This window comes from Eucyclogobius newberryi, unplaced genomic scaffold (genome assembly GCF_026437365.1).
Source record: "Eucyclogobius newberryi isolate DKJ021-1_F unplaced genomic scaffold, fEucNew1.0.hap1 SCAF_6, whole genome shotgun sequence".
In the NCBI taxonomy this organism is placed as follows: Eukaryota; Metazoa; Chordata; class Actinopteri; order Gobiiformes; family Gobiidae; genus Eucyclogobius; species Eucyclogobius newberryi.
This window is the reverse complement of record NW_027316278.1, coordinates 2,211,983-2,236,176: the sequence shown is the minus strand read 5'-3', so window position 1 is coordinate 2,236,176 and position 24,194 is coordinate 2,211,983. Positions and strand designations below refer to the sequence as shown.

Here is a 24,194-nt window from a genome sequence, read left to right as displayed (position 1 = left end):
ATTTGATCTTGTTGTACATTTGTTGTCCACTAGAGGGCAGCAGAGCCACTCACTGGACATCTGTGTTTCCTGCTCAGAATCAGAAAAGGTTTATTTCCTCTGAACATTATTCACAAACATAAAACAATGAATAAGTCGTAACAATAATAATAAAAAATATTGAGATTAAAAAATAGGCATAAAATGTACAAACATTTACAGTTGTACAGATACATTTGTAGTGACCGGCAGGTTGTGGGTCAGACTCTTGAGCGCCCCCTACAGTAACAGTCCTGCAGCTGTTTGCAGCCTGAGCTCAGCGTCTCACTGTACGTCACGTCAAACTAACTATTATTTCAGTTTTCTTCTCATTCAACAATAACCTGAGGCATCAGCCCCAGCTCCTTAAGTCCTGCAGATGAACTGTGTGGAGTTATGGAGCATGTCTTCAACATGAGCCTGAAGCTGAGGGTGGTACCACAGGTCTGAAGACCTCCTGTCTGGTACCACAGGTCTGAAGACCTCCTGTCTGGTACCACAGGTCTGAAGACCTCCTGTCTGGTACCACAGGTCTGAAGACCTCCTGTCTGGTACCTGTGCCTAAGACACCGCGCCCCAAAGACCTCAACAGCTTCAGGCCGGTGTCTCTCACGTCCTGATGAAGACACTGGAGTTGGTCCTGGACCACCTCCACTCCACCGTGAGCTCAGCCATGGACCCGCTGCAGTTTGCATATCGGCCTGTGGAGGACGCCGTCATCTCCTGCTGCACCGCTCTCTCTCTCACCTGGAGAAGCCTGGCAGCTCTGTGAGGATCCTGTTCTTTCATCTCTCCAGAGCCTTCAACACCATCAGCTCCTGAGGGACAAGCTGGAGACGGCTCCTGAGGGACAAGCTGGAGACGGCTGGTGTGGAGTATGACCTGCAGAGTGGATCCTGGACGACCTCACAGACCGACCCCAGTTTGTGAGAGCCCGGAACTGTGTGTCTGACACTCGGACCTGCAGTGTGGGGAACCTGCAGTGTGGGGGACCTGCAGTGTGGGGACCTGCAGTGTGGGACCTGCAGTGTGGGGGACCTGCAGTGTGGGGGACCTGCAGTGTGGGGACCTGCAGTGTGGGGGCCCTGCAGTGTGGGGGACCTGCAGTGTGGAGGACCTGCAGTGTGGGGGACCTGCAGTGTGGGGACCTGCAGTGTGGAGGACCTGCAGTGTGGGGACCTGCAGTGTGGAGGACCTGCAGTGTGGGGGACCTGCAGTGTGGGGACCTGCAGTGTGGGACCTGCAGTGTGGGGGACCTGCAGTGTGGGGACCTGCAGTGTGGAGGACCTGCAGTGTGGGGGATCTGCAGTGTGGGGACCTGCAGTGTGGGGACCCCAGGGCACTGTCCTCGCGCCCTTTCTCTTCACCCTTTACACTGCAGACCTCAGACATGACACGGACAGCTGTGTCCTGCAGAAGTTCTGCCATCATCGGACTCATCACGGACGACGATGACGCGGAGGACAGAGGACTGGAGAAAGGACTTTGTGGAACCTCCTCCTCATCAACGCGGGGAAGACCAAGGAGAGGCCACGCCCCCCTCACCAGTGAACATCCAGGGACGGGACAGGCCACGCCCCCCTCACCAGTGAACATCCAGGGACGGGACAGGCCACGCCCCCCTCACCAGTGAACATCCAGGGATGGGACAGGCCACGCCCCCCTCACCAGGGACGGGACATTGAGAGAGTGACTCATACAAGGACCTGGTGTTTCATCTGAACCACAAACTGGACTCATAACACAGACTGAACAGGAAGAGCCAGAGTCGGCTCCACCTCCTGAGGAGACTCAGGTCTTTTGGAGTGACAGGGCCGCTCCTGACAGGGCCACTCCTGACAGGGCCGCTCCTGAAGACCTTCTCCTCCTCTGTGGTGCATCAGCTCCTGTAGGTGTGGTCATCACAGAGAGGGAGAGGAAGAAGCTGGACAAAGCTCCGTCCTGGGCTGTCCTCTGGACTCGGGGCAGGAGGTGGGGGACAGGAGGGTCCTGGCTAGAATCACATCTATGCTGGACCATGAGTGTCGCCCCCTGCAGGACACTCTGTCCCCTGCAGGACACTCTGTCCCCTGCAGGACACTCTGTCCGCTCTGGAGAGCAGCTTCAGTGAGAGACTGATCCACCCTCGATGTGTGAAGGAGACGTTTCACAGTCTGTCCTTCTGCTGCTGTCAGACTCTACAACAAACACAGTCATATCCATGTGCAATACTGTCATACCCATGTGCAATACTGTCATACCCATGTGCAATACTGTCATACCCATGTGCAATACTGTCATACCCGTGTGCAATACTGTCATACCCGTGTGCAATACTGTCATACCCGTGTGCAATACTGTCATACCCGTGTGCAATACTGTCATACCCGTGTGCAATACTGTCATACCCGTGTGCAATACTGACATACCCGTGTGCAATACTGTCATACCCGTGTGCAATACTGACATACCCGTGTGCAATACTGTCATACCCGTGTGCAATACTGTCATACCCGTGTGCAATACTGTCATACCCGTGTGCAATACTGACATACCCGTGTGCAATACTGTCATACCCGTGTGCAATACTGTCATACCCGTGTGCAATACTGTCATACCCGTGTGCAATACTGACATACCCGTGTGCAATACTGTCATACCCGTGTGCAATACTGTCATGCCCGTGTGCAATACTGTCATGCCCGTGTGCAATACTGTCATACCCGTGTGCAATACTGACATACCCGTGTGCAATACTGTCATACCCGTGTGCAATACTGTCATACCCGTGTGCAATACTGTCATACCCGTGTGCAATACTGTCATACCCGTGTGCAATACTGTCATACCCGTGTGCAAAACTGACATACCCGTGTGCAATACTCTCATACCCGTGTGCAATACTGTCATACCCGTCCGCAATACTGTCATACCCGTGTGCAATACTGTCATACCCGTGTGCAATACTGTCATACCCGTGTGCAATACTGTCATACCCGTGTGCAATATTGTCATACCCATGTGCAATATTGTCATACCCATGTGCAATATTGTCATACCCATGTGCAATACTGACATACCATGTGCAATACTGTCGCACCTCTGTCATACCCATGTGCAATACTGGCATACCATGTGCAATACTGTCATACCCATGTGCAATACTGTCATACCATGTGCAATACTGTCATACCATGTGCAATACTGTCATACCACGTGCAATACTGTCATACCACGTGCAATACTGTCATACCACGTGCAATACTGTCACACCCATGTGCAATACTGTCACACCCATGTGCAATACTGTCGCACCCCTGTCATACCCATGTGCAATACTGTCATACCCATGTGCAATACTGTCATACTCATGTGCAATACTGTCATACCCATGTGCAATACTGTCACACCCCATGTGCAATACTGTCATACCCATGTGCAATACTGTCATACCCATGTGCAATACTGTCATACTCATGTGCAATACTGTCATACCCATGTGCAATACTGTCACACCCCATGTGCAATACTGTCATACCCATGTGCAATACTGTCATACCCATGTGCAATACTGTCACACCCCATGTGCAATACTGTCACAACCCATGTGCAATACTGACATACCATGTGCAATACTGTCACACCCATGTGCAATACTGTCACACTCATGTGCAATACTGTCGCACCCCTGTCATACCCATGTGCAATGCTGACATACCCATGTGCAATACTGACATACCATGTGCAATACTTTCACACCATGTGCAATACTGTCATACCATGTGCAATACTGTCATACCACGTGCAATACTGTCATACCACGTGCAATACCTTCATACCATGTGCAATACTGTCACACCCATGTGCAATACTGTCGCACCCCTGTCATACCCATGTGCAATACTGTCATACCCATGTGCAATACTGTCATACCCATGTGCAATACTGTCATACTCATGTGCAATACTGTCATACCCATGTGCAATACTGTCACACCCATGTGCAATACTAACATACCCATGTGCAATACTGTCATACCCATTTGCAATACTAACATACCCATGTGCAATACTGACATACCATGTGCAATACTGTCATACCATGTGCAATACTGTCATACCATGTGCAATACTGTCATACCATGTGCAATACTGTCATACCACGTGCAATACTGTCATACTCATGTGCAATACTGTCATACCCATGCGCAATATTGACATACTCATGTGCAATATTGACATACCACGTGCAATACTGTCATACCCATGTGCAATACTGTCATACCCGTGTGCAAAACTGACATACCCGTGTGCAATACTGTCATACCCGTGTGCAATACTGTCATACTCATGTGCAATACTGTCATCATCCTGGTGCAATATTCTCCGTCCATATAACTGCTGTAAATAACATTGTTACTGATTTTGTCCTGAGCAAAGTTCATTTGTATCAAAGCTTTTTAACCGATCATGAGCCGAACATGAACAATATGAATACTTTTCATAAATCGATGAATAACAGACACATGTCCCAGCGTCCCATGTCCTTGGACACATGTCCCAGCATCCCGTGTCCTTAGACACATGTCCCACCATCCCATGTCCTTGGACACATGTCCCAGCATCCCGTGTCCTTAGACACATGTCCCAGCGTCCCATGTCCTTAGACACATGTCCCACCGTCCCATGTCCTTAGACACATGTCCCAGCGTCCCATGTCCTTAGACACATGTCCCAGCGTCCCATGTCCTTAGACACATGTCCCGGCGTCCCATGTCCTTAGACACATGTCCCGGCGTCCCATGTCCTTAGACACATGTCCCAGCGTCCCATGTCCTTAGACACATGTCCCAGCGTCCCATGTCCTTAGACACATGTCCCAGCGTCCCATGTCCTTAGACACATGTCCCAGCGTCCCATGTCCTTAGACACATGTCCTAGCGTCCCATGTCCTTAGACACCTGTCCCAGCGTCCTCTGTCCTTAGACACATGTCCCAGCGTCCCATGTCTCTAGACACTCCCTCGTGTCACGTTCTGAGGATGTTGACATTGGCCTGTAGTTGGTCAACAATTGTTTGTCTTTTATAGTTTGGACACTTTGTCCAGTTTCTGACGCCTCAATAACTCACAACGTTGACCATAAAGCGCCGTCCAAAAAGCTGTCCAACTTGGGACGGTTCAGCCACTGCCGCTTAGCCGCCGCCGCTAAGCCACCGCCGCTTAGCCACAGCCGCTTAGCCACAGCCGTTTAGCCACCGCCGTTAAGCCACCGCCGCTTAGCCACCACCGTTTAGCCACCGCCGCTTAGCCACCGCCGCTAAGCCACCGCCGCTTAGCCACCGCCGTTTAGCCACCGCCGCTTAGCCACCGCCGCTAAGCCACCGCCGCTTAGCCACCGCCGTTTAGCCACAGCCGCTTAACATTCAGATAAAAATATATCACTTCATTTGGCGCAGATTCAGTGTTGGTGCCGCTCTCTGATTGGTTCATCTGTTTTGTCTTTGTTTTAGTTCATGCAAATGTGTGTTTTTAGTTATCGATTTAGCCACCAATATGACACTGTCAAAAATATTTCGGTCGACTAAATAACACACAATTCTATGACCTGAACGCTGAACGCTTGTGCAACGATGGTGGTTTTTACAGCTGAATCAGATCAACTGAATAAAACCTTTAAATGTCAAAATGGAAACGATGGAAAAAACACAATTTTCTTGCCTCAAAATGGTATTAAAGCTTGACAAAAGCGGTTGTTGTCGTGCGTTGGGCCGTTCTGTGCCGGGCCGAGGCTCAGCCCGTCTCTCTCACAGTCTGTTCCACGTCTCGTTCCTGTCGGGTCGGGCCGTGGCGGTGGGTGGGCCGGCTCTGAGCGGGGCAGACGGCCTCGTAAAGCCTGAGAAGTGTTGGGTGCAATAAACGTCTCGAGTTACGGCTGCGGCTTGGCCCGGCGGCCCACATTCCCCGCGGCCCGGCCCTGTTTGGTCTACGAGTCCAGACGTTTGTAGTCTTTGGGTCGGGTGACGAGTGGGGAAGGGAGCGGGCCGGGCCTCGGAGCATTAGAGCGACGGCGTAAAACACGGCTCGTGTTGAAATGTGGTGCGAGTTTGACACTTTCAGACAAAAGTACAGTCTGGGCCGGGTGGGTCTGGGCCGGGTGAGTCTGGCCTGGGTCGGTCTGGGCCGGGTGAATCTGGCCCGGGTCGGTCTGGGCCGGGTCGGTCTGGGCCTGGTGGGTCTGGGCCGGGTGAGTCTGGGCCTGGTGGGTCTGGGCCGGGTGGGTCTGGGTCGGGTGGCTCTGGGCCTGGTGGGTCTGGGCCGGGTAGATCTGGGCCTGGTGGGTCTGGGCCGGGTGAGTCTGGGCCGGGTCGGTCTGGGCCTGGTGGGTCTGGGCCGGGTGGATCTGGGCCTGGTGGGTCTGGGCCGGGTGAGTCTGGGCCGGGTCGGTCTGGGCCTGGTGGGTCTGGGCCGGGTGGATCTGGGCCCTAACCCTGACCCAGTGTCTGAAGCGTATCGAGGGCCATATTGGGGCCGCGGCGTCTGATCCATCACTGACCATGAAAATAACTTTTATAACTAAGAACGTGGCATTATTGAATCAAAATCTCAAATGACAATAATTTATGTAAATACAACAGAACATGATTTAAACACAACAGAACATGATTTAAACACAACAGAACATGATTTAAACACAACAGAACATGATTTAAACACAACAGAACATGATTTAAACACAACAGAACATGATTTAAATAAGTTAGACATGTTTCCACAGTTGAACTCTCTCTGCTCTGGGCCTTTACGAGCACATTAGGCCCAAAGTGTGTTCTCCTGGAGCAGACGGCCAGGCCTCCCCCGAGTCTCGTCCACGTTTACTCATGTTGGACAGGTAGAGGCGCTCTGGGTGTGCAGCGCTCGTAAATCCACGCTCAGACACACACATGGCCTTATCTCGGTCCAGCGTCTCCAGCGAGCAGCGAGCAGCGAGCAGCGAGCAGCGAGCAGCGAGCAGAACTAAACCAGGACTCAGAGCCGGGACCTGGACTTCAGTCAGACTTGTGCTGGGATTGTGATGACTTGAGACTTGGACTTCTCAAAATAATAAAAGTTAAAATAAAATAAAAGATTCCAGAGCGTTTTCTCTTCACTGTTGGATGTTCTTTTTGTGCTTATTTTTACAGAACAATTGCAACACCTGCAAGTGCAAAACCACCAGCTGTTTGGGTCATTTGGATTTTCCCTTTCCTGGATACGGCAGAAAAATGTATTATTGTTGTCTTTTTTCATGAGTCTGTTCTGTATCGAGGGTTGAAGGTTTTCGATCATCGATTAGTCAATTCAGAAGTGGATGATGTCTCGCTCCTTTGTAATATTCAAACTTATTTGTATGAATCGCAGCAGAAAGTCTGGGGAGAGCGAGCTGGAGTTTGGACTGAACAGTTTCATCTGCCTTTTCACTTAGGTTTCACTTGACAAAGTAGATTTATGCAAGATCCTAATTATTTTGCCAGTGCCACGCCCTCTTTTAGTCGCTTCATAACAGGGTCAATCTTTAGTCAGCCTTAAGTGCACTTTTTCAGGCTGGAATGATTTTTGCTCAAAGTAAAAGGATCTTCATCTCAAAGACATGATCAGGTCACTTCCAGCCGTTGAGATCCTTGAGGCGGCTCACGTTGGTGTCGAGATCCTTGAGGCGGCTCACGTTGGTGTCGAGATCCTTGAGGCGGCTCACGTTGGTGCTGAGATCCTTGAGGCGGCTCACGTTGGTGCTGAGATCCTTGAGGCGGCTCACGTTGGTGTCGAGATCCTTGAGGCGGCTCACGTTGGTGCTGAGATCCTTGAGGCGGCTCACGTTGGTGCTGAGATCCTTGAGGCGGCTCACGTTGGTGCTGAGATCCTTGAGGCGGCTCACGTTGGTGTCGAGATCCTTGAGGCGGCTCACGTTGGTGCTGAGATCCTTGAGGCGGCTCACGTTGGTGTCGAGATCCTTGAGGCGGCTCACGTTGGTGCTGAGATCCTTGAGGCGGCTCACGTTGGTGCTGACATCCTTGAGGCGGCTCACGTTGGTGTCGAGATCCTTGAGGCGGCTCACGTTGGTGCTGACATCCTTGAGGCGGCTCACGTTGGTGTCGAGATCCTTGAGGCGGCTCACGTTGGTGCTGAGATCCTTGAGGCGGCTCACGTTGGTGTCGAGATCCTTGAGGCGGCTCACGTTGGTGTCGAGATCCTTGAGGCGGCTCACGTTGGTGCTGAGATCCTTGAGGCGGCTCACGTTGGTGTCGAGATCCTTGAGGCGGCTCACGTTGGTGTCGATATCCTTGAGGCGGCTCACGTTGGTGTCGAGATCCTTGAGGCGGCTCACGTTGGTGTCGAGATCCTTGAGGCGGCTCACGTTGGTGTCGAGATCCTTGAGGCGGCTCACGTTGGTGCTGAGATCCTTGAGGCGGCTCACGTTGGGGTCGAGATCCTTGAGGCGGCTCACGTTGGTGTCGAGATCCTTGAGGCGGCTCACGTTGGTGTCGAGATCCTTGAGGCGGCTCACGTTGGTGCTGAGATCCTTGAGGCGGCTCACGTTGGTGTCGAGATCCTTGAGGCGGCTCACGTTGGTGCTGAGATCCTTGAGGCGGCTCACGTTGGTGTCGAGATCCTTGAGGCGGCTCACGTTGGTGCTGAGATCCTTGAGGCGGCTCACGTTGGTGCTGAGATCCTTGAGGCGGCTCACGTTGGTGTTGGTGTGGAACAGCGGCAGAGTGGGCGTGTCCTGGTCGCTCTTCTTCATGGGAATCGCCCACACTGTCCACTTCTTCTGTTTCTTCTCGATCTTTTCTGCTTTCTCTTTAGTCGAACCGGGCGACAAAGTCTGCAAAAAACAAACATCAGTTAGACTTTTCTGTCTGTGAATAAAGAGACCAAAGTGTGAGGACTAGAACTGTAATGATTTATCCACTAATTGTGACTAATCCACTGTAAAGACAAATCTGTCCATCTATTCATCGTCTTCTGCTTATCCGGGGCCTGGTCGCGGGGGCAGCAGTCTGAGCAGGGACTCCCAGACTTTCGTTTCCTCAGACACTTCCTGCACCGATCCGCCTGTCGATCTCACGCTCCATCCTTCCCTCACTCGTGAACAAGACCCCGAGATACTTGAACTCCTCCACTTGGCAAGGACTCCCCACCCACCTGAAGAGGGCAAGACACCTTTTTCCGGTCGAATACCATGACCTCGGATTTGGAGCTGATTCTCATCCCAGACGCTTCCCTCTCGTCCCAGTGCAGCTGCAGGTCCAGGTTTGATGGAGCCTCAGGACAACATCGTCTGCAAACAGCAGAGATGAGATCCTGTGGTCCCCAAACCGGACACCCTCCGACCCCTGACCACACCCTCTGACCCCTGACTGTACCTAGAAATTCTGTCCATAAAAACTATGAACAGAACCGGTGACAAAACGCAGCCCTGAGGAGTACCCTCACTGGGAACAGGTCTGACTTACTGCAGTGAACACAGCTCCTGCTCCTGTCAGACAGGAACCGGACAGCCCTGAGCAAAGGGCTCCGGACCCGGTACTCCCGGAGCACCCCCCAAAGGACACCCCGAGGGACACGGTCCAAAGTCTTCTCCAGATCCACAAAGCACATGTGACTGTGCAAACTCCCATGAACCCTCGAGCACCCGATGGAGAGTTTGGAGCTGGTCCAGTGTTGCACCACCAGGACCTAAACCTGCTCCTCCTGAATCTGAGGTTCTATGGGTCAGATTCTCCTCCAGGACCTGGAACAGACCTTATGGGAGGCTGAGGAGTGTGATCCCTCTGTAGGTGGACACACCCTCTGGTCCCCCTTTTTGAACAGAGGGACCACCACCCGGGTCTGCCAGAGACACTGTCCCCGACCGCCACGCCCTGTTACAGAGACGTGTCAGAGACAGTCCTACAACATCCAGAGACTTTAGGTCCTCAGGATCTCATCCCGGGGCCACTGAGGAGCCACTGAGGAGCCACTGAGGAGCCGCTGAGGAGCCACTGAGGAGCCACTGAGGAGCCACCGAGGAGCCACTGAGGAGCCACTGAGGAACCACTGAGGAGCCACTGAGGAGCCAACAACCTCAGTGACTTCAGCTTGGGTGATGGACGAGTCGGCCTCTGAGTCCTCAGTCTCTGCTTCCTCTTCAGAAGACGTGACTGAGGAATTAAGGACGTCCTCAAAGTCCTTCCACCGTCCGACCACATCCCCAGTCGAGGTCAGAGGTCAGAGGTCAGAGGTCAGCAGGTCTCCACCTGCACCGTAAACGCTGTTGGTGAAGCACTGCTTCCTCCTCCTGAGGCGCCGGACGTTTTGCCAGAATTTCTTTGGGGCCGACCGATAGTCCTCCTCCAGGGCCTCCCCAAACTCCTCCCCAAACTCCTCCCCAAACTCCTCCCCGAACTCCTCCCCAAACTCCTCCCCAAACTCCTCCCCGAACTCCTCCCCAAACTCCTCCCCAAACTCCTCCCCGAACCCCTCCCCAAACTCCTCCCCAAACTCCTCCCCAAACTCCTCCCCGAACTCCTCCCAGCCCCGGGTTTTTGCCTCTGTGACAGCACAAGCTGTGGCTCGCTTGACCTGCCGATACCTGTCGATGACCTCAGGAGACCTATAGGCCAGAGAGGCCTGTAGGTCTCCTTCTTCAGCCTGACGACATCCCTTACTTCCGGTGTCCACCACCGGGTTCGGGGGTTGCCGCCGCGACAGGCACCGGAGACCATGTGACCACAGCTCAGAGCAGCCGCATCAACAATGGAGGCCGAGAACATGGTCCACTCGGACTCAATGTCCCCAGCCTCCCCCAGGACATGACCTAGAGGTGTGAGGTGAAGACCCTCCTGACAGAGGCTCCACTAGACGTTCCCAACAGACCCCACAATGCACTTGGGCCAAGTCGGTCCGGCTTCATCCTCCACCAGAGGATCCAACTCATCACCAGGTGGTGCTCTACAGCTCCTCCCCTCTCTTCACCCGAGTGTCCAAGACACGCTGCCGGAGGTCAGAGGTCACAACAACAAAGTGGATCATTGACCTCCTGTGTCCTGGTGCTATGTGACCTGATGGACCTTGTGCTTGAACATGGTGTTCGATCTGGACAATCCGTGGCACAGAAGTCCAATAACTGAACACCGGATTTAGATCGGGGAAGTTGTTCTTCCCGATCACCCCTCTCCAGGTGTCACTGTCTTTGTCCACATGGGCGTTGAAGTCCCCCAGTAGAACAACAGCGTCCCCGGTCGGTGCACTGTCCAGTTCCCCTCCCAAGGACTCCAAGAAGGCCGGGTACTCTGCGCCCCTCTTGTCCACCGGGGTGAACTCCAACACGTGGCGGCTGAGCTGAGGCCACACCAGCCCCGCCTCTCCCCGCGGGCAGCACCAGAGAAGTGGAGCGTCCAGTCCCTCTGGAGGAGATGGTTCCAGAGCCCAAACTCTGCTGGAGGTGAGACCGTCAATATCGCTCAACCTCCCGCACAAGCTCAAGCTCTTTTCCCCCCAGCGAGGTGAGGTTCCATGTCCCCAGAGTTAGTCTCTGTGACCGGAGAGCCCCGGGCCCCAGTAACGCCAATCCGGGCGACGTAACTGGCCTTGTTTTTGTTGTCATCATAAGGGGAAGGATGGGCTTCTCTTGAGAAGATGTTTTCTCTTCTTTAATGGGGACTGTGGTTCCATTTCCAAAGAGAATGAGTCCACAGGCTGCCACAGCACAGTGGTACGTCCCGGCATCAGAGGTCCTTCTGTGCTCCTGTCACACTGACCAGAGCTGGTCCTGTGTAGACTAAACCAGGACCAGAGTCCAGCCCAGATCTGACCCACCAAACCATGACAAATTCTGATCAATCTGTCATATTTCGATAATGGTTCTCTGGACTCTACAGACGCCATTCTCTCTCCAGAAGCTTCACAGATTTACCTTTATTTGGTTAAAATGTATAAGAAGTCTCATTGTTGAATAGGAATAACTGAGAACTAGGATAATGGTTAGTTGCTGCTGAACTGTCGATAATATTCTTGCTCATGCTTTACATTTTAAAGATAAGGTTCTTACGCAGCAGCAGAGTGTGCACCAGGACAGTTTGACGGCGCTCTGTCCATCCACCGCAAAACGGTTCTTCTTTGGCAACAACAACACAAAGGAAATGGCCAGCGTCAGGTGGTAGAAGCTGTGCACGTAGGCGTAGTCCCATTCCTGCACGTCACACAGACACTTTTAAGTTAATAACTCAGCATTGATGAAATGAGCTGTTTGCTGTGGTTTGACCTCGAAGTAGAAGCGCAGCATGAGGGCCAGCGCGCCGAAGCAGCAGCCGGGGCCGACCTGCTGAGTGTACACGCTCTTCTGAGGGTACAACGAGCGCTGCTGCTTCATCTTCTGCAGCTGCACCAAAGACACAAGACACAGGTTTAAGGGGAAGTTTGTCAAAAGTCATCAATTAATCGATGATACAACATTTATAGCAGTTTCTTTAAGAAAGTCCCATTAACAGGGCAAAATGTGACCTTTCCTGAACAGTTTTAGTACGATCTCGAGCCTTGCAGCGCTGGGAAGTCGCCAAGTACAAAGCAAAAGTACTGTCGTTTTTTTAAAAGAAAGCCACACATGTGAACACAAAACTGAGCCCTGTGGCGCCCCTAGTGGACAACAACAAAACCAGAGCACAGACCCTCAGATAAAGTCTGAACACGCTGCAGAACCCAGTCTGACGTGTTCATCCTCGGTGCATTTCCACTGTGAGACTCTAACCCACAGTGTGTGAGTTTTAAATCATGTATTTGTTTGTTATTGCTATAAATAAGTATTTGAACATCTGAGAAAATCAGAGTTAATATTTGGTACAGATTCTGGCCACGCCTCCACAGATCTTCTCTGTCAGGTTTCAGGGCTGTTGCTGAGCAACACAGAGTCTGGAGACCGGCCCCTACAGAACCTTGAGATGGGGTTAGGAGTAGGAATGGTGTTCATGGGATGGTGTTCTCGGTCCTCATCCTTCTCCTTCTTCAAACACGGCAAGTGGAGTTTATACCATAAAGTTCTTTTGTTCTCCTCTGACCACATGACTTTCTCCCATGATCCTCTGGATCATCCTGATCATCCAAACTTCAGACGGTTCTGGACATGTGCTGGACACGTGCTGGACACGTGCTGGACACGTGCTGACTTAAGCAGAGGAACCTTCTGTGCGATGCATGATTTTAAACCATGTCCAGTGTGTTACCATAGTAACCTGTGAAGCTGTGGTCCAGCTCCTCCTGTAGTTCTTTCTTCTCATCATTGAACCTCACAAGGTCAGATCTTTCATGAGCTCCATCTTCAGCCTTTTCCATGTTCTAACAATCGCTCCAACACTTGATCTTCACCAGCTGCTCAATCGCCCGTAGCTCTTTCCAGCCTTGTGTCTACACTTCAGTCTCTGGGGTCTTTCCAGCCTTGTGGAGGTCTACACTTCACTCTCTGGGGTCTTTCCAGCCTTGTGGAGGTCTACACTTCACTCTCTGGGGTCTTTCCAGCCTTGTGGAGGTGTACACTTCACTCTCTGGGGTCTTTCCAGCCTTGTGGAGGTCTAAACTTCACTCTCTGGGGTCTTTCCAGCCTTGTGGAGGTCTACACTTCACTCTCTGGGGTCTTTCCAGCCTTGTGGAGGTCTACACTTCACTCTCTGGGGTCTTTCCAGCCTTGTGGAGGTCTACACTTCACTCTCTGGGGTCTTTCCAGCCTTGTGGAGGTCTACACTTCACTCTCTGGGGTCTTTCCAGCCTTGTGGAGGTCTACACTTCAGGCTCTGGGGTCTTTCCAGCCTTGTGGAGGTCTACACTTCAGTCTCTTGGGTCTTTCCAGCCTTGTGGAGGTCTACACTTCACTCTCTGGGGTCTTTCCAGCCTTGTGGAGGTCTACACTTCACTCTCTGGGGTCTTTCCAGCCTTGTGGAGGTCTACACTTCACTCTTTGGGGTCTGTCCAGCCTTGTGGAGGTCTACACTTCAGTCTCTGGGGTCTTTCCAGCCTTGTGGAGGTCTACACTTCACTCTCTGGGGTCTTTCCAGCCTTGTGGAGGTCTACACTTCACTCTCTGGGGTCTTTCCAGCCTTGTGGAGGTCTACACTTCAGGCTCTGGGGTCTTTCCAGCCTTGTGGAGGTCTACACTTCACTCTCTGGGGTCTTTCCAGCCTTGTGGAGGTCTACACTTCACTCTCTGGGGTCTGTCCAGCCTTGTGGAGGTCTACACTTCACTCTCTGGGGTCTTTCCAGCCTTGTGGAGGTCTACACTTCACTCTCTGGGGTCTGTCCAGCCTTGTGGAGGTCTACACTTCACTCTCTGGGGTCTTTCCAGCCTTGTGGAGGTCTACACTTCACTCTCTGGGGTCTTTCCAGCCTTGTGGAGGTCTACACTTCAGTCTCTGGGGTCTTTCCAGCCTTGTGGAGGTCTACACTTCACTCTCTGGGGTCTTTCCAGCCTTGTGGAGGTCTACACTTCACTCTCTGGGGTCTTTCCAGCCTTGTGGAGGTCTACACTTCACTCTCTGGGGTCTTTCCAGCCTTGTGGAGGTCTACACTTCACTCTTTGGGGTCTGTCCAGCCTTGTGGAGGTCTACACTTCAGTCTCTGGGGTCTTTCCAGCCTTGTGGAGGTCTACACTTCACTCTCTGGGGTCTTTCCAGCCTTGTGGAGGTCTACACTTCACTCTCTGGGGTCTTTCCAGCCTTGTGGAGGTCTACACTTCAGGCTCTGGGGTCTTTCCAGCCTTGTGGAGGTCTACACTTCACTCTCTGGGGTCTTTCCAGCCTTGTGGAGGTCTACACTTCACTCTCTGGGGTCTGTCCAGCCTTGTGGAGGTCTACACTTCACTCTCTGGGGTCTTTCCAGCCTTGTGGAGGTCTACACTTCACTCTCTGGGGTCTGTCCAGCCTTGTGGAGGTCTACACTTCACTCTATGGGGTCTGTCCAGCCTTGTGGAGGTCTACACTTCACTCTCTGGGGTCTTTCCAGCCTTGTGGAGGTCTACACTTCACTCTCTGGGGTCTTTCCAGCCTTGTGGAGGTCTACACTTCAGTCTCTGGGGTCTTTCCAGCCTTGTGGAGGTCTACACTTCACTCTCTGGGGTCTTTCCAGCCTTGTGGAGGTCTACACTTCACTCTCTGGGGTCTGTCCAGCCTTGTGGAGGTCTACACTTCAGGCTCTGGGGTCTTCTGACAGCTCTTTGGTCTTGTCCAGGGCAGTGGGCGGAGTCTGACTGATTGTGGGCGGGACAGGGGTCTTTAACGAGCTCAAACAGGAGCTGCTCATTTAGATGAATAAGTGGAAGAGGTGGAGTTTATAACTCACAGCTTTGAGATAGAACCAATGATTAAAAAATCATACAATGTGATTTCCAGATTTCTTTTTTTACATTGTGTCTCTCACAGTGGAACTCACAATGACACACAATGACACACAATGACACACAATGAAACACAATGACACACAATGACACACAATGAAACACAATGACACACAATGACACACAATGACACACAATGACACACAATGACTCACAATGACACACAATGAAACACAATGACACACAATGACACACAATGACACACAATGACTCACAATGACACACAATGACACACAATGACACACAATGACACACAATGACACACAATGACACACAATGACTCACAATGACACACAATGAAACACAATGACACACAATGACACACAATGACACACAATGACACACAATGAAACACAATGACACACAATGACACACAATGACACACAATGACACACAATGAAACACAATGACACACAATGACACACAATGACACACAATGACACACAATGACTCACAATGACTCACAATGACACACAATGACACACAATGACACACAATGACACACAATGACACACAATGACTCACAATGACTCACAATGACACACAATGACACACAATGACTCACAATGACACACAATGACACACAATGACACACAATGACTCACAATGACTCACAATGACACACAATGACACACAATGACACACAATGACTCACAATGACACACAATGACACACAATGACACACAATGACACACAATGACACACAATGACACACAATGACACAAAATGACACAAAATGACACACAATGACACACAATGACTCACAATGACACACAATGACACACAATGACTCACAATGACACACAATGACTCACAATGACACACAATGACACACAATGACACACAATGACTCACAATGGCACACAATGGCACACAATGACACACAATGACACACAATGGCACACAATGACACACAATGACTCACAATGACTCACAATGACACACAATGACACACAATGGCACACAATGGCACACAATGGCACACAATGACACACAATGACACACAATGACTCACAATGACTCACAATGACACACAATGACACACAATGGCACACAATGGCACACAATGGCACACAATGGCACACAATGACACACAATGACACACAATGACACACAATGACTCACAATGACTCACAATGACACACAATGACACACAATGACACACAATGGCACACAATGGCACACAATGGCACACAATGACACACAATGACTCACAATGACTCACAATGACACACAATGACACACAATGACACACAATGACACACAATGACTCACAATGACACACAATGACACACAATGACTCACAATGAAACACAATGACACACAATGACACACAATGACTCACAATGACACACAATGACACACAATGACACAAAATGACACACAATGACACACAATGACACACAATGACTCACAATGAAACACAATGACACACAATGACACACAATGACTCACAATGACTCACAATGACACACAATGACACACAATGACTCACAATGAAACACAATGACACACAATGACACACAATGACTCACAATGACTCACAATGACACACAATGACACACAATGGCAAACAATGGCACACAATGACACACAATGACACACAATGACTCACAATGACTCACAATGACACACAATGACACACAATGGCACACAATGACACACAATGACACACAATGACTCACAATGACTCACAATGACACACAATGACACACAATGACACACAATGACACACAATGACACACAATGACACACAATGACACACAATGACACACAATGACTCACAATGAAACACAATGACACACAATGACACACAATGACTCACAATGACACACAATGACACACAATGACACACAATGACTCACAATGACACACAATGACACACAATGACACACAATGACACACAATGACACACAATGACACAAAATGACACACAATGACACAAAATGACACACAATGACACACAATGACTCACAATGACACAAAATGACTCACAATGACACACAATGACACACAATGACACAAAATGACACACAATGACACACAATGACTCACAATGACACACAATGACACACAATGACTCACAATGACACACAATGACACACAATGACACACAATGACACACAATGACTCACAATGACACACAATGACACACAATGACTCACAATGACACAAAATGACACACAATGACACAAAATGACACAAAATGACACACAATGACACACAATGACACACAATGACTCACAATGACACACAATGACTCACAATGACACACAATGACACACAATGACACACAATGACTCACAATGGCACACAATGACTCACAATGACTCACAATGACTCACAATGACACACAATGACACACAATGACTCACAATGACTCACAATGACACACAATGACACACAATGACTCACAATGACTCACAATGACACACAATGACACACAATGACACACAATGACTCACAATGACACACAATGACACACAATGACTCACAATGACACACAATGACACACAATGACACAAAATGACACACAATGACACACAATGACACACAATGACACACAATGACTCACAATGACACACAATGACTCACAATGACACACAATGACACACAATGACACAAAATGACACACAATGACACACAATGACACACAATGACTCACAATGACTCACAATGACACACAATGACACACAATGACTCACAATGACACACAATGACACACAATGACACACAATGACACACAATGACTCACAATGACACACAATGACACACAATGACACACAATGACACACAATGACTCACAATGACACACAATGACTCACAATGACACACAATGACACACAATGACTCAAAATGACACACAATGACTCACAATGACACACAATGACACACAATGACACACAATGACACACAATGACTCACAATGACACAAAATGACACACAATGACACACAATGACACACAATGACACAAAATGACACACAATGACACACAATGACACAAAATGACACAAAATGACACACAATGACACACAATGACACACAATGACACAAAATGACACACAATGACACACAATGACACACAATGACTCACAATGACACACAATGACACACAATGACACACAATGACACACAATGACACAAAATGACACACAATGACACAATGACACATAATGACTCACAATGACACAAAATGACACACAATGACACAAAATGACACACAATGACACACAATGACACACAATGACACACAATGACACAAAATGACACACAATGACTCACAATGACACAAAATGACACACAATGACACAAAATGACACACAATGACACACAATGACTCACAATGACACACAATGACACACAATTACACACAATGACTCACAATGGCACACAATGGCACACAATGACACACAATGACTCACAATGACTCACAATGACACACAATGACACACAATGACACACAATGACTCAAAATGACACACAATGACACACAATGACACACAATGACACAAAATGACACACAATGACACACAATGACTCACAATGACTCACAATGACACACAATGACACACAATGACACACAATGACACACAATGACACACAATGACACACAATGACTCACAATGACACACAGTGACTCACAATGACTCACAATGACACACAATGACACACAATGACACACAATGACACAAAATGACACACAATGACACACAATGACACACAATGACACACAATGACACAAAATGACACACAATGACACACAATGACACACAATGACTCACAATGACACACAATGACACACAATGACACACAATGACTCACAATGGCACACAATGGCACACAATGGCACACAATGACACACAATGACACACAATGACTCACAATGACACACAATGACACAAAATGACACAAAATGACACAAAATGACACACAATGACACACAATGACACACAATGACACACAATGACTCACAATGACACACAATGACACACAATGACACACAATGACTCACAATGACACACAATGACACACAATGACACACAATGACACACAATGACACAAAATGACACACAATGACACACAATGACACACAATGACACACAATGACACACAATGACACACAATGACACACAATGACTCACAATGACACACAATGACCTCTGTAACAGAGTGAGCCTGAGGCGGTGACAAACATGTGACACGTATGAACATAACTCATGCTCTGCTCATTCAGAGGTCAGAGGTCAATCCGAGATGTTTTCACACATGATCAGGTCCCGACGCATTAATTGGCTGATTAAGAGGCGCCGGACTGAACAATCAGGAGCCAACATTCTTACATCATCTGCACAGGAAAACACGACAGATATTAATGTCGTGACTTATTTCCTCCTTTACAAGTGTCAGAAAAGTCTTTCACTTTCAGTGAAAAGTAAGAATGAGTTTCAGGAACACGTGAATATTTATCCATCTTAAATGATCTGTGTTTCCAAGGGCCCGTCGCACATTGATGACATCACTCCAGGTAAAACGCTGATTATTCACTGCCAAACTACTCAGACTAATCAGAAGTACTTCAGAACTAAACCCTGTGGTCACAAAGTATATCTCTGTGTTGATGACCTGTGACTGACCCATTTCACGGTCAGGAGGAGCACGGCTGATCCGATTGGTCCAGAGTAGACGCCGTAGCCGAGTCGATCCTGGTAAACGCGCACGGCGATGGTCAGGACCCCGAACATGGTGATGCTGGACCGCAGCGGCTCCTCGAACTCTCCCAGAGCTGAGGGAGAGAGGTCAGAGGTCAGAGAGAGAGGCCAGAGGTCAGGGAGAGAGGGCAGAGGTCAGAGAGAGAGGTCAAGGAGAGAGGTCAGAGGTCAGGGAGAGAGGCCAGAGGTCAGGGAGAGAGGCCAGAGGTCAGAGAGAGAGGCCAGAGGTCAGAGAGAGAGGTCAAGGAGAGAGGTCAGAGGTCAGGGAGAGAGGCCAAAGGTCAGGGAGAGAGGACAGAAGTCAGGGAGAGAGGTCAAGGAGAGAGGTCAGAGGTCAGGGAGAGAGGTCAGAGGTCAGGGAGAGAGGCCAGAGGTCAGGGAGAGAGGCCAGAGGTCAGAGAGAGAGATTTCACGTGATTAAACAATCTGCAGATCTTAAACAGAAGAAGCGACTGACAGAGCTCGGTGTGGGACCCGCTGCTCCACTGCAAAGGCTCATGGGAACTGGGCACAGTTTATTTCCTGATCAAACACACTCGGCTGCTTCACACACACTTTCATGAAAGTGGATCTGACCTCTGGAATCACACGTTTGTTTGACACATGGACAGATGTTTCCTCACCGATGAGCGTGACCCACATGGAGAGCGCCGTCCCGAACACGCTGAAGAACTCCAGCAGGTCCCGCCTCATGAAGCAGATGATGGACAGACCAGGTCCATCACAGGCGTGGAAGATCTGAGCAGAGACAGAAGAGTCAGACACTGCAACCACAATGACTCCTGCAGGGGGCGTGTCACATGGGAGCGTCCTCCAGGGGGCGTGTCCTCCAGGGGACGTGTCCTCCAGGGGGCGTGTCACATGTGAGCGTCCTCCAGGGGGCGTGTCCTCCAGGGAGCGTGTCCTCCAGGGGGCGTGTCCTCCAGGGGGCGTGTCACATGTGAGCGTCCTCCAGGGGGCGTGTCCTCCAGGGGGCGTGTCACATGTGAGCGTCCTCCAGGGGGCACACACAGGGGGCACACACACACAGAGACACAGACACACACACATACACACAGACACACACACACACACAGACACACACACACACACACACACACACAGACACACACACACACACACACACACACACACAGACACACACACACACACACACACAGACACACACACACACACACACACACACACACACAGACACACACACACACACACACACACATACACACAGACACACACACACACACACACACACACATACACACACACACACACACACACAGAGACACACACACACACACACACAGACACACACACACACAGACACACACACACACACACACACATACACACAGACACACACACACACATACACACACACACACAGACACACACACACACACACACACATACACACACACACACACACACACATACACACATACACACACACACACACACACACACACACACACACACACACACACACACACATACACACATACACACATACACACACACACACAGACACACACACACACACACACACACATACACACACACACACAGACACACACACACACACACACACACAGACACACACACACACAGAGGATGGAGCTCTGGTTCTTACTGTGGTGAAGAACAGAGTGAAGAAGAAGACCATGGCCTCCAGGTGAAAGCCTCGTTTGGCTGCGACACTGGTCGTGGGCAGGAACACCAGGCTGCTGACCGTGGGCAGCAGCAGTTTGGCGATGAACGCTCCCATCTCCCCGACACGTTCTACTGAAGCCCTCGTGTCCAGCAGCAGCGCCTCAGCGGTCAGCAGCGCCTCAGCGGTCAGCTGTCCCTCTTTAAGGTTTAAATGTCCCTGAGCTGGTGGTCAACAGTTGCTCTTCAGCAGCTGGTGGTGCTGAATAAAGGGGGAGGGGCTATTGGACATGACCCTGTTTTTGTTTTTTTAAATGTCCAAAATTAAATATTTCACATTGACTGTTTGATACATATTTGAAATCCACATTTACAACAGAAATAATGAAGTAAAGACACTTTATTTCCACTTTTGTTCATGATAAAACTATGACTTAGAGGCAGATTCAGTTTGTGAGAAAATACATTTTACACTTTATAAAATATCAGATTGAAAAGAGTTAAATAAACATATAAGTATTATATATAACTATAACTGTCACTTATAGATATAAGTATAATATATAACTATAACTGTCACTTATAGAAGTATAAGTATAATATATAACTATAACTGTCAAGGCAAGGCAAGTTTATTTGTAGAGCACATTTCATACACAAGGCAATTCAAAGTGCTTCACAGCAGGAAAAATGCATTCAAATCACAAAGAAATTACAGAAATACAATAAAATTAACTAAATTAAAAATGATCAATCCAACTGATTTTCTAAACTAATAAAATCACAAACAAAAGAGAAGAGTGCAAAGAAAAAATCCCTTCAGTCATATGCACAGCTAAACAAAACTGTTTTTAGCTTAGATTTGAACATTGTCAGAGAAGAACCTGTCTCACATCTTCAGGAAGAATGTTCCAGATTTTAGCTGCATAAAACTGAAACGCAGATTCCCCATGTTTAGTCCTGACTCTGGCACCAGCAGGAGGCCGGTCCATGTTTAGTCCTGACTCTGGCACCAGCAGGAGGCCGGTCCATGTTTAGTCCTGACTCTGGCACCAGCAGGAGGCCGGTCCATGTTTAGTCCTGACTCTGGCACCAGCAGGAGGCCGGTCCATGTTTAGTCCTGACTCTGGCACCAGCAGGAGGCTGGTCCATGTTTAGTCCTGACTCTGGCACCAGCAGGAGGCCGGTCCCTGAGGTCCTCAGAGTCCGAGATGGTTCATATGGCACTAACATATCCAAGATGTACTTTGGTGCTAGGCCATGGAGAGACTTGTACACAAGCAGAGCTGCTTTAAAGTCTCTTCTCTGAGCCACAGGGGGCAGTGCAGAGACCTGAGAACAGGACTAATGTGATCATACTTCCTGGTTCTAGTCAGGACCAGAGCAGCAGCGTTCTGGATGTACTGCAGCTGTTTTACAGCTCGTTTGGAGAGACCAGTGAGCGGCCCTTACAGTAGTCTAATCTACTGGAGACAAACGCATGGATAAGTCTCACTAAATCTGGTTTTGACACTATATTTTTGATTTTGGCAATGTTTTTTAGATGTTAAAAAGCTGCTGATGTTATTGATTTGACGTGGCTATTAAAGTTCAAGTCTGAGTCCATTATTACCCCCAGATTTCTAATTTGGTTTGTAGGTTTTAGAGCGAGACTCTGGAGGTGACCGCTAACACTTTCTCTTTGTTTCTGTGGGCCAAAAACGATTATTTCAGTCTTGTCTGAGTTCAGCTGGAGAAAGTTGTTTTGCATCCACAAACTGATCTGTTGGATGCAGTGACAGAGTGAATCTACTGGTCCATAGTCACCTGCCGATAGTGAAACATAGATCTGAGTGTCGTCTGCATAATTGTGATAGGACACATTTTCACTGCGTATCAACTGACCCAACGGCAGCATGTAGAGGTTGAACAGAAGGGGACCCAGGACTGACCCTTGGGGCACTCCACAGGTCAGGGTCATGTGGTCTGAGACACAGCTACCAATTTCAACAAAGTACTTCCTGTCTTCCAGATAGGACCTTAACCAGTTTAGGGCAGTGCCAGTGATGCCCACCCAGTCCTCTAGTCTCTGTAAGAGGATCCCATGATCGACAGTGTCAAAAGCAGCACTCAGATCTAACAGAATTAAGACTGAGGCTTTGCCCGTGTCAGTGTTCAGGTGGATGTCATTTGTCACCTTGACAAGAGCAGTCTCAGTGCTGTGATGAGGTCTAAAACCTGACTGAAAAACATCAAATGAGTTGTTTATTAAGAGGAAATCTGTGAGCTGTTGGTAAACAACCTTTTCAAGGACTTTGCCCCAAAATGGCAGATTAGAGATGGGCCGGTAATGACTCAGTACTGCGGCATCAAGACTGCTCTTCTTTAGGAGAGGCTTTATGACCGCAGTTTTCAAAGACATTGGGAATGTTCCAGATTGAAGCGACATGTTAACTATGTGAGTGAA

The 24,194-nt window shown here is 49.3% G+C and overlaps 1 protein-coding gene across 1 annotated transcript; it reads right to left on the bottom strand.

Annotated features, from left to right (window-relative positions):
- Positions 1 to 7,633: 7,633 nt before the first annotated feature.
- Positions 7,634 to 21,866, bottom strand: mymk (myomaker, myoblast fusion factor). Its single transcript, XM_072433469.1, has 7 exons — positions 21,732 to 21,866; positions 20,725 to 20,839; positions 20,027 to 20,175; positions 12,278 to 12,394; positions 12,065 to 12,205; positions 8,720 to 8,857; positions 7,634 to 7,684 (listed from the first exon to the last, which is right to left on the bottom strand). Exons 1-7 carry the CDS (start codon positions 21,864 to 21,866, stop codon positions 7,634 to 7,636), a joined length of 846 nt encoding a protein of 281 aa, XP_072289570.1.
- Between the last annotated feature and the right edge of the window lie 2,328 nt (positions 21,867 to 24,194).

What these genes read in the sequence shown, in the direction of transcription:
- mymk (XM_072433469.1), bottom strand. Translation starts at nt 21,866, where the DNA reads ATGGGAGCGTTCATCGCCAAACTGCTGCTGCCCACGGTCAGCAGCCTG. An exon ending in TCCTCCTGACCGTGAAATGG is followed by an intron (nt 12,395 to 20,026) that starts GTCAGTCACAGG and finishes TCTTTGGTGCAG; the next exon opens with CTGCAGAAGATGAAGCAGCA. An exon ending in GGTGCACACTCTGCTGCTGC is followed by an intron (nt 8,858 to 12,064) that starts GTAAGAACCTTA and finishes TGTTTTTTGCAG; the next exon opens with ACTTTGTCGCCCGGTTCGAC.